The 12,934-nt window shown below is 38.1% G+C and overlaps 1 protein-coding gene across 1 annotated transcript; it reads right to left on the reverse strand.

The window, feature by feature from the left end:
• Positions 1–5,292: 5,292 nt before the first annotated feature.
• On the reverse strand, positions 5,293–7,065 carry LOC138851415 (uncharacterized). Its single transcript, XM_070080514.1, has 2 exons — positions 6,116–7,065; positions 5,293–5,946 (listed from the first exon to the last, which is right to left on the reverse strand). The coding sequence occupies exons 1-2, from the start codon at positions 6,207–6,209 to the stop codon at positions 5,435–5,437; spliced, it is 606 nt and encodes a 201-aa protein (XP_069936615.1). The 5' UTR covers positions 6,210–7,065; the 3' UTR covers positions 5,293–5,434.
• Positions 7,066–12,934: the final 5,869 nt, after the last annotated feature.

The following is a 12,934-nucleotide window of genomic DNA, read 5'->3' on the forward strand; positions in this document are numbered from 1 at the left end:
GGACCAGTACTGTACAATAACACAGAAAACCAGTACAATAAAATAACGAAGAAAACCAGTACAGTACAATAACACACAAGAAGGGTACAGTATAATAAGTCACAAGACCAGTTCTGTACGATTGCAAGGAAAACCAGAACAGTACAATAACAGACCAGTACAGCACAGTAACACAGAAGACCAGTAAAGTACAATAGTACAGAAGACCAGTACAGTACAATAGCACAGAAGGTGAGTACAGTACAATAACACAGAAGACCAGTACAGTTCATTAACAGAGAAGACCAGAACAGTACAATAACACAGAAGACCAGTACAGTTCATTAACAGAGAAGACCAGAACAGTACAATAACACAGAAGACCAGTACTTTACAATAACACATGGCACCAGTTCAGTACAATAACACAGATGACCTGTACAGTACTGCTACACAAAAGACCAGTACAGTACAATAACACAGAGGATCAGTACAGTACAATAACACACAAGTCAGCAGGTTGGATAATATTATGTCAGGTAATGGGAACAAACCCATTATATGTCTTAGTGCTGGTGGAAATGACATTGGGAAGGGCAAGAGATAGGAGCTACTGGATAAGTACAGGTCAGCCATAGAAGTAGTCAGGTCTAAGGTAGGGATCCCTATCACATGTAGCATTTTGCTTAAAAGGGGAGTTTGCATTGAACGGATGTCTAGGGCAATTGGTATAAATTGCTGGCTAGACAGGTACTGCAAGGAACTTGCAATCCCATTCAGTGATAACTGGGACAAATTCTATGGCAAACATGATATGTATGCAAGGGATGGGGTTCATCTCTCTGGGGCTGGAAGTTGCTACATTAAGCAATTCGATTGAGGGGGGTCATTGATGACTTATCTAGGACTTTAAACTGATACGTTATAGAGGTATGGGTGTTTGTGGGAAACAATAAGGCCGCAGTATTATTGTTGGAAACAGCAGATATTACCAGGATACCTCAGGAATATGTTTAAAAGACAATATTCAAAATAAAGTTCCTAATAAAGGCAAAGCAACTGATCAACAAACAAAAAGAGATAGTAGAGGGCAACGAGTGCCTAGTTCCCTTAAGGTTTACTATACAAATAGTAAGAGTCTAAGAAATAAGATGAGCTAAGATTACTTGCAAGTGCAGGTAATATGCATATTATTGCTATAACTGAGACCTGGTTCAACTTGAAGGTTAGAGAAATGCCTTCTGAATGCAGCATAAAGGGTTATAAACTATTCCACACTGAGAGGGTCAACTGGAGTGGTGGCGGAGTGGCATACACACACACGCACACACTCACACACACACACACACACACACACGCACACACACACGCACACACACACACACACGCACACACACACACACGCACACACACGCACACACACACACACACACACGCACGCACACGCATACACACATACACGCGCGCACACACACACACACACACACACACACACACACACACACACACACACACACACACACACACACAGACACACACACACTCACACTCCCACTTTGGAACCCACACCTAGCCAAGCTAGATAACAAGACTAGTCCCGGAGCTAAGGGACATGTCCTGCGAAGAGAGGTTATGGGAATTGACCTGACGACACTGGAGGACAGGAGACACAGGGGTCATATGATGACATAGAATACTGACAGGAATTGACGAAGTGGACATAGGCAGAATGATCCAGAGATGGGACACAACAACAAGGGATCACAACTGGAAGCTGAAGACTCAGATGAATCACAGGGATGTTAAGAAGTATTTCTTCAGTGACAGAGCTATCAGTAAGTGGAACAGTCTGGGAAGTGATGTAGTGGTGTCACAACACAGAACAGTGATGTAGTGGTGTCACAACACAGAACACACTAGGGAGAAAAATGAAGAAACAGCCGCTCTCTTTCTGGCAGACTTAATTAAAGAGTACAAAAAGTGTTGGACTCGCCGATTCCAATAATGTTCTTTTCTGTCATGTTAGAAATCGCAGTCATCCTACTGACAGGTCTTCTGTCAAAGTGTTTATTCTACTTCTAGCCTTCACAACCGTCGTCTTGTTGAAGCATCTCTATATACACAGTTTTCCATTTATGAATCTTGATGCTGGTTTTGTCTCTGTAGATGTCTTCCTTTCTCCTTACATTGTCAAATGTTCCAAACTTCAGAACACTCGTGACTTGACATGATCCTTTCTTCTCTCCCTACCTTTTCTCCTTTCATCTTTTTCATATTTCCCTTTTTTAATTTTTCTGCCAGTGTGCTCTGTCCTTCAGTTTCCCTCTATCCCGCGTGTTTGGGCCTACCCCTAGTAGGTCCTAAGCTCTCCTGGAGTGCTCCTAGTGGGTCCTAAGCTCTCCTGCAGTGCTCCTTTTTCTTGTCCTCGGACTGAACTCACTTCTACTTGTACTACGACTATCACTCCTTTACTATTATTTTTGCTTCTATTTTCTACTGCTACTATTTTCTCCCTTCACTCCCCTTCCTCTTGTGGCACAAATTACTCCCACTTCTACTACTACAACCATCATTACAACTTCCACTATTTCTCTTTCCTCCTCTCTTTCTCTCGTCGCTGTTATCCTCACCTATATATTATACTCACTCACTCTCTTCATAAGTTTTTCTCTCTGCTATTTGCGGGTTATCTGTGTATGAGTTGATGTTATATGCCCAGTGTCTACAGTGTCTGCAGTGTCTACAGTGTCTACAGTGTCTACAGTGTCTACAGTGTCTACAGTGTCTGCGGTCTATAATGAAGTGATGAGAATAGTGAAGTTTAGAAAATACTTGTTCGATGAAAGAGTATTCTTCCTCAAGAAATTCACTACTACAGATTAGAAGGGCACGAATCAAGAAGCTTATGATTACGTCACGTTTAGTTTTGGTGTTGTGGTGAGAGTAGAAGTTGAGAAGATCCTGCTGGTTGCTCGGTTTTCAGTAGACTTTAAAACGAAGCTTTAACGACATAGCTATATCTCTTGCCAAGAAATTTCTTCAACGTTGTCCTAAACAGCAACAAACCTATTGGCCTATGCTGGGTAGGTCTTTCTCAAATCCAGTTTTTCAGCAATCAACTCTCTCCCCCTGACCCTTCACGTCACTATGTTCCCTATACATAATCACATAGTCTGCTCAGGTAAAGCTGTTTGTGACTTGATAAAGTCCACTGTGTGGGTGTTACACTTAAGCTTAAAAGTCAGTAAATATTACCTTCATGTGGAATTCAGGCATAACAATTTAGACAGAGAGTTTGAGATGGAAATAAACTTCAAGTACAATCTCAGTTTAATGAAGTAATTTCATAGATATAAAATGTCAGGCATGTAACTTTATACATTTTCTGTTTATACTGATAAGAAGTATATACAACAGGGAATATTTTACCGTATTTTCCCGTATGATGTCTTAAAGCTTTGTTTCACAAAGAGACTTTATATCAGACTAATTACACATAAATACAATCTTCTTCTCTATAATTAACTAGTTTTATAACTAGAGGAATCAGATAGAGAACAAGTATTGCCCAGAATATACTATGGTGAGGAAGAGCAATTAACAACTGTCTAATAAGACCAGTGAACGAGTGTTGACTAGTCGGCTGGTAAATTCACTCTGCTGCAAGACGAACACCTAGCTTGGACGTTGGGTAGGTCACGTGACACTGACCCGGCAAACACCTAACCAAATATACAGTGGGGGGTAACAACAGTGGGGGGTAACAACAACAAAAAACTATTTTTAGCCATACTTTTGGATGATTGGATTATTTTATATTAATCTATGTCCTTTACATAAAACAGACACATAATAAAACTACACATATACAGCCAGATATAAATACATAATGGTCACATACAGAAATAATTGTTCAAACAAGTAATAATAATATAAGGACGTTCATTTCCAATTTAGTTAATAAAGGAAATGAACGAGGGTGTATAGACGGCGCAACAGTGGGCGAAACGTTGTCAATAAAAATCGCATTATATTGCATGTGAGTATAATTTTCCATCATGTATAGCATTTATCTCCATGTTATGTTAATAGCTTATTAACATAACATATTACATAATAAAATGTATGACAAAACAAAATATAGCAAAACAATGTAACCCTCCCTCCCAAGACAAAAAAAAAAAAGATATAAAAGAAGGTAGGAAGGGTATCCGGTCTAGGACCAGCAGCTGGAGGGTCACCTTTTCACACCTAGGTGTTACTTCCGGTTTTGACCAGGACCTCGCCCTCGAGACTACCTCACCCTTGACCCCCCCAACCACGCCCCCCGCCCACGACCCCCCCCCCTTCGCGACCCCGCCGTCGCGCCGCGCGCCCGCCCGCGCGCCCGCCCGCGCCCTTCGCGACCCCCGCCCCGCGCGCCCGCCCGCGCGCCCGCCCGCGCGCCCCGCCCCGCGCCTTCTGCTGCGCCTTCTGCAGCGTCGTCCGGATCGCCCCCGCGCCTCGAATTTTTTTTCTTATGATCTCCTTGGATCAAGGTTTTTGGATTCCCCCCTATGGGGTTTTCGAAATTCTCCATCTCCTCGGATCAAGTTTTTGGGTCCCCCTCTCACTTTCACCCCCCATCCCAAAATTTCTCAATATCAAAGTCTCCACTTCCTCGGATCCCCCTCCCACTTTCACCCCCCAACCCCAAAATTTCTCGACAATACAATTTTTTTGGATCCCCCCTATGGGGTTTTCGAAATTCTCCATCTCCTCGGATCAAGTTTTTTTTTGGATCCCCCCTTCGAAATTCTCCATCTCCTCGGATCAATTTTTTTTTTGGATCCCCCCTATGGGGTTTTCGAAATTCTCCATCTCCTCGGATCAAGATTTTTGGATCCCCCCTATGGGGTTTTCGAAATTCTCCAATTCCTTGGATCAAGTTTTTGGAATCCCCCCTCTGGGGGACTCCTCCTAAGCATTCAAATGAACTCCTCCTATGGGGCATGCTTACTACAGGTCTAAACATCTTCCCCTTATTATTTTAAAATGAACTAAAAATTTCCTCTCATTAAGTTAAATGACCTAAGAAGGGTGTTTACTCGGCGGTCAGTGACGTCACGCGCACACAGGTTGAATCTTGTCGATCCTTTTAGTTAATAAGGGACCATAGTAGTGACGTCACACATACAAGCTGAATCATGTCGATCCTTTTAGTTAATAAGGGGCCATAGTAGTGACGTCACACATACACAGGCTGAATCTTTGTCGATCCTTTTAGTTCATTCAAGTTAATAAGGGGACACATATACATCATAGGGAAAACATTTTCATCATCAGAAAGACACATTTCAGGATAACACTAATACACAATATTTTTTTTTTCATTATTTATTATACAGCCATTACATTTCTGGTAATACAAACAAATACAATTTCATTGAAAAAAGCTACAATTCATTGACTAAAATCAACGTAGAGTAATTTTTCTTCTCTTGTAGAATTTCTGTGCATTTTGTTCAGGGTCGTCATCTTCTTCCTCATCTGTTATACAATAAACTTCTGGGGGGGAAGCTGGTGGATAATAAATGGGGGAATCCTCATCCATACATGAAGTAGGTTGGGAATTTGTCATAAAATATTCCATCTCGCTCCATACGCATTTATCGCAATAACAACTACTAACACATTCTCCACTCATATGAGACTGGGGAGAAGGGTCGATCTCGGCGTGGGTAGGAGTTACAATATCCTGGATAAAAGCGTTAACATCAACCACCTGAGTAGGAGGCACAGTCTCAACATCCACATGAGGTCGGGGAGAAGTCTCGTTGGTAGGAGGGGTAGCAACAGCATCTCCATATGGATGGGTAGGAGGCTGGGTGGATCTCGCTCCTAACAATCCCATCAACTCGCAAATCATTTTCTCCTGTCGGATTTGATTTGCGCGAATAAGTTCCAACAACCGCATTATATTCGCATCTGGCAAAGAAAAAAAATTTCTCGATTAGAAGAAGAATAAGGCATATCTTTAATTGCATTAAAAAGTTTTATTGGTTAATACATTACACTTCTAAAATCATTTATGTGTAAAAAGATTTTTTCAATATTAGAACAAGATTCACTCAGATAATGAACAAAAATCACTTACCATTTACCGCAGGTGGATTATTCCGACATACACAGGGATGCAGTCTTCTCTCCTCCTCGCAGACACCTCCAACGGAGTACTGAATTGGATTCATCCTTGACCCAACTTGAATGACAGTAGATGCAAAGAGTGACCCAGCACGGGCATTTATAGCAGCGTTATGACCTTTCGCCCCGCCTCTAACCTTTCGCCCCGCCTCTAAACGCCTCTACCCCACCGTATTATAATTCCAATATTTTACACAGATTTTCATAATTCCACGTTGAATTATTAGCAAATACACTTGAACATGAGGGTATATTGAAATGCTCATATGCATATTTCATTATAAATTGGTCATTCTTTAATTTATTTCTACCAAAATCTTTAAACAAATATGGTATAATTTTCTTGACGCTATAATTTGTTAACTTATACACAAAATATATAGCATATAAGCCGCACACCAATGATTTTTCATGTTGAATCCTCTGATTAATACCGTACATGAAATTTCTCTTGTATATAATTTTCTCATATATATTTGTATAATGTTTTAAATCCACCCCGAAACTATCTAAATATAATAATATGTGTTTGTTCACATATATAGTAATCCAATGACCCATATTTTCATCTTGATCGTTCAATATATTAATGATGAAAATTACCGGCTTATCTTTTATCCTCATAATAACTTCATTTATATTATTTGCGGCAAAACATCCCAAATACGAGGCATATCTTCCCGTATGATGTTTCAAGGCAATATTTATTTCTTCACAATTCATGATCTATACTCGCGTATGCACTATCACTGTTCTATTTTCATTTATATTTAAAATCGCATTAGTTTCACCAAACATCAGACAAATTCTATTCTCATCTTTCGGTTTACCAAATGTCATATCTATTCTCAAATTACCATTCTTCTCGACAGATATAGCATTCTTAACCTGTTCACTTCTCAGGTCAACACCTAATATAGTTCTGCCTTGGAGAAAACTCTTATATGTAATCAGATGATCAGTCTCCAAACCCAGAGATTTCAAGGTAGCGTAATATAACCTACTCGCGTGGGTAGGGAACTTACAGTCAATATTAAGAATCATTTCTGAATTAATTGTAACCCCGAAATGATTCAAATCTTCATGTTGAAAATATAATGGATTAAAATTATATCCTCCATCATATGTCTTCATATCAACTAATATAATAAATATCTTATCGGGTATGACTTGTCCCCAAGGATTATCTGCGATCAATTGTGTTTGATTAGATGCCAGAATATATGATTTAAATAATGTCTTCTTGAACAGATATTCACACCCCTGCGGGTTTGCCCTCATGCTTGAATTCAATGCAATTAATGCATTCGTATACGGAATAACTTTATCGATCCATAATTTAATGGAATTAATATTATATTTATATGTTTTTCCGCTTAATGGAGTCATAATTACCCATGCGGGTGAATGCATTTCAAGTCTCAATCGACATTCGACACTATCCAGGATATATTCGTGAAAACTACTCACATCCAGCATCAAAGGGAAACAAGTATTCACTTCATTCGTTAATTTACCTTCGTCTTTCTTAATATCATCTAAATCAGCTGTTGTAATAGTACTACTTGCTGTGTCTTTATTACGAAAGAATGCTATTCTTCCCAATGTATCTAATTTTGATGGGGATAAATGCTTAAGCAGTTTAATATAACCCGTATATGAATAAAATGGATTCGATTCTATAAGTTGTTCATTGAGATACAAACACACAGATTTGAATATTGTCTGACTTATAGAGTTCACAAATATGACCTTATCATCGTCTCCCAGTGCACTCCCATCCTCATTTGTTATATTTATGTTCATTTCCAAGGCCAGACTCGTTAAATCTAAAAAATGACCTTCTGAACTTTGTATTCTAAATTCGAGAAATTTATCAGATCCTTGATTTACTGGTAATACTTCACATGTGCGTCTAGCTGCTATTGAGGATTCAATAATGGTATGTCCTGGTAATTTTGGGAATCCATCAGTTATGGAATGAGAATAAGTGGGGACGGGGGCGTTGAGTCCCCCTGGTGTAACGTATAGAGCACCAGCCGACATACTAACAATATGACAGTTAACAATAAACTAAAATTAATTAAATATTCCAGTTTCTTTTATTATTAAATTTCAATCGTTTCAAACCAATCTTTCTACTTCCTCCGGATAATAACTTCTGTCCGACACCCTTCAATGTTTCTACACCTCTATTTCTCGCAGAATTTTTCAATGCAATACCATTATTAACATCGTTCAACACATTTTGCCCGTATTGTAATACTCCCGGAGCAAAGGTATTCAATAAGAATGGTAATGCTTTTCTGGCCATCCCACCGAGAAATGACAATAATCCTCCGCCCCTCCCTCTAGCTTTATATAATATAATATCATCTAAACCTCCCCCTTTCACCCTCGAAGTATCAAAGAGTTTCAGGAATGATTCCACTGAAGGAGGAGAGAAACTGGTTCTCATCTTGACGGTTCGTTCAATATTAACTCAACTTGATCATTCACTCTCGTTTTATAGGTCTTAAATGTAGTACACATACAGTAGAACACTTGTCATTATATTGAATTAACCTTCCTTTCTGATCAGCGAGCTTAATACTCACTTGATCAATTATCTTTTTATTAAGTGGTTTGTACATTGTGGGGTCATAATTAGATCTTAATGTATTAATATCAACTACTCCCAAAAGAGATACCAACTGATCGCCAAAATTAATGGGATCAATCAAATCGCTATATATTAACATATAATTAATACCTGATTCAGGATCGGGTGGGTTTACCGCCTTCACACCAGACTCGTTAAAAATAATCTCTTTTTTATTGGTAAAGACATACAAAATTTCATTACCTGAGAACCCTAGCATATCGCTTCCTTCTTTATCAAATTCCAACCCCACATAACCACTGGTAATATCAGAAGGTAGTATAATTTTTTTTTTCAAGTTAATAACCACTCTGTTTATTCCTGGATGATATGTGAACACAATTGAGTTTTTGGGGATGATAATACCCGTTGTATGTTTAACTGCTATTAAGAGATTTGCATTAATATCCTCATTTATTGCCTCTAAAATCCTTGTCATATCACCTCCAATAATTTTGCTCATATCAATTTTATGCATATATTTATTTACTGTAGATTTCTCATATGTAATACATATCTTCAAATTCTTTTGCGGTATATAATGCGTCTTGGGGTAAATTATATTTTTCAGAGCAACCTCATAATCAATTTTATTATCTAATATAATGGGGTCATATAATTTATTAATGAAAGCCGAAGGTGTATTGGCGGGAAATAAATCGAGACTTGAATCGCTACACACGTATAGAAGACGTTCAGCCATCTCTACACTCTTATAACACACACTAAATAAAAACATAACATCACAGAGTTTATATACTCACCTAATATGATATCCACGATGTTTCTCTCCTTACACCGCCTCCTTTATGTAATAATTGTTTTCTCACTTTTGTATTCCTCACAAAATCAAAATGTATACCTGATATATTTAATAAATGCTTTATTTCTGTTAAGTAATCAGAATCGATTCTTCTCGCTGATTTCACATTATTTTCTGATAAAACATTTAATATTTCAATAATATTACGTCCAGTAATGGGGGTAAGAAGGTCACCATTCTCATCCCAACTCACCAAAGGATTTCTTTGCAATAATACCAACATTGATTTCACATATTCTATATTTCTCGCACTCACTCTTATGTGCATGAATCTTGACAAATCTGGGGTTTTCTGAGGTTTCACCGAGGTGAGAGCAGGTGGGTTGACCTGCCTAGCGGGAGTAGTCTTAAACTTGCGTTTAACACCACGCTTCAAGCATGCACCACCACCACCCCCTTCTAAATTCTCATCACCCTCCGATTTTACTAACTCGAGAGGTTTCCGATTCATAACTGAAGTTGGTACAAGATAAAATTCTTTCATGATTTATTAAACAATCTCGAAATAATATTTACTGCTAGAGGTAATATAATGCCAAGAAGATTTCCACCTCTGATACTCAGCAAATATTTCTTTTTACGCTGAAAACCGATTTTCTTACAAGCTAATGATTTAATCTCGTTCTTGTACTTTTTAAATATTTTAGGGTCTAATGGTATTTTATTCTTAATCAAATTCTTGAAAATCTCACTGATACAACTTATGTGTGTTTTCTTAAACTGTTGTAATAAACTCTTCCGATGATTGCGTGGGAGACTATTAAGTAATGTAATTAATTCTTTAAATTTTTCTAATAATGATTTTTTCATTGTACCTTCAACAAATCTCCTTCTTTGACCCACGAATTAAAAGTGGAATCATAACCTTTATAAGATACCAAATAATGCGTAATTCCACCAATTTTTTTTCGTTTCAATACTCTGTCGATAATATATTCTGGAGGTGGTATGACTGGGGTCAATTCTTCGCGATAAAATGTTCCTTTAATCTTTTCACCTTTCAAATCTTTCAAATGATATGTTGTTATAGGTTGAGAATTATTAATTCTATATATTTTAAATATTTCCTCTGTATTTTGTGTGTGAAACCCTCGGTTAAACGCGGATGATCTGCTAAGAGTCACTCTTGTTGTGTCTCCAACAGCCAATTTCTTACTGATTCGTTTCTTATTGGATCTTCCATTTTTATAATTTATCCGAAACTGATTCCTTATATCATTCAATGACGTAATACCATGGACTTGCAATGGGGTTTTACCGCCAATCCCCGAGTGCGGAGATGAATTATACGCATCTACTAATTCATTTAACACTTTTGAATAATTAAATGTATTGGCACTTGTCATATACTTGTATAATTTACGTTTCATCGTTTGCAAGCCTCTCTCTGCAATGGAAGCTTTTGTTTCTTTCGAAAATACATGATATAACTTTATATGCTTACTCTGGAGATAATTCTGTACCTGTTTATTTAGAAACTCCCTGCCTTTATCTGTAAATAATCTCGATATATTCTTCGCCTTTTCATTCTCCAATATGTTTTGTAATGCATGTAAAGTGCTCGGTCCGTCTTTCTTTTTCATGAGTACTGCTTGTAAATATCTTGAAAAAACATCGATACACACGAGAATGTATTTATATCCATCATTATATCTGGATAATTTAGACATATCACCCAAATCACAGGTTAATATCACTCTGGGTTTAGGAGCAATTATTTTCCTACGAGGAAACTTCTTAGGTTTAAGAACGTATAAAGTATATGATCTTTCTGAATTTAAGAAATTTCTGACCTCTTTCAAGGTTATGGACGGATCGATCTTTTTTACAGCTGTATATAAACTGTTTACACCAGAGAATGACCCAGCAGATCCAGGATCTCTATAAACCTTTTCAATTAATTTTGCTCGCTCCATTGGTATACAATTTCGTAGGAATCCTGCCGTAACACATTGGTTCGCAACTGTAATGCTTCTGGTGTATTTAATGCAAGGTCTATGAATAAATAACCAAAGGGTGATCGTTTTATAGCAGATTTATATATATTTACAAATTCCTTATTTTTTCCGAACACTTGTCGCCCCAGAATCTCTACTTGTCCAAGATCCCTCATTTTAAATAAAGCAAAATGCGTGGCGTTTAAAGCCATGGTACGACTATATCGTCCTCCGTGAAATATATTTTGAGTAATCAGAATAATGCTTATATTATGATGTCTACCTTTAGTAAAACATTCGAGAATAATTTCACTGTTACCTGCTTTTAAAAATAGATCATCAACAATAATTATTGTATTTTCATCAGGTGATGCAATGACATTCTGCGGGTCGATAATATCGTTACTTAATGTTAATTTATGAGTTATCTCTGAATCTTGTTCTAAGGGATGTGATGTCACCCCGCATATTATAATGTTATGAAATTTCTCGTGGTATAACTTTATTAATTTTGATGTGAAATAAGATTTGCCACTATTCGAATAACCGGCAATGATAATCCTTGATGGATAACGAAATATATCAACGTCAGCAGATGTGTATGTTGACAAGTTCAACATCTTCCCCTTATTATTTTAAAATGATCTAAAAGCTTCCTCTCTTTAAGTTGAATGAACTAAAAAGGGTGTTTACCATAGAGAGGCGTCTTGTACACTGTAAGTCTTAATGGGTTTTCAAGATATATAATACTTTTAGTTCAATAAGGGGACACAGTTAATGTGGAGCAGGACTGCCTCACCAAAATTAGTTGCTTTAGGGTGACGATTGACCCAGGTGTTCATGATTATCTTAAATCTATCTTGGGTGTGAACCGCATTACATGGCGCCTGTCTGTCCTGTGTTGACCCAGGTGTGATTTTCTACCTAGGGTGTGAACCGCATTACATGGCGTCTGTCTGACCTGTGTTGACCCAGGTGTTCGGTAAGGCGATGATTATCTTAAATCTACCTTGGGTGTGAACCGCATTACGCCATGTGTTGGGGTGACCCACAATGAGTCTCTCAGAGCGAGGAAAGTGCTTCCATCCGTGACTGACCTCATCTTCCCCATATTATTTTAAAATGAACTAAAAGTTTCCTCTCATTAAGTTAAAGGACCTCATCTTCCAACGCTGAACCGCATATCATGCTGTCTGTCTGACCTGTGTTGACCCAGGTGTTCGGTAAGGCGATGATTATCTTAAATCTACCTTAGGTGTGAACCGCATTATACAGTGGTGTCGGGGGGAGGGGGCGGCCTATATAAGCTCAATGAGACACTCAGAGCGAGGACAGTGCTTCCATCCATCATCCGTGACTGACCTCATCTTC

This window comes from Cherax quadricarinatus, unplaced genomic scaffold, assembly GCF_038502225.1.
Source record: "Cherax quadricarinatus isolate ZL_2023a unplaced genomic scaffold, ASM3850222v1 Contig550, whole genome shotgun sequence".
NCBI lineage: Eukaryota > Metazoa > Arthropoda > Malacostraca > Decapoda > Parastacidae > Cherax > Cherax quadricarinatus.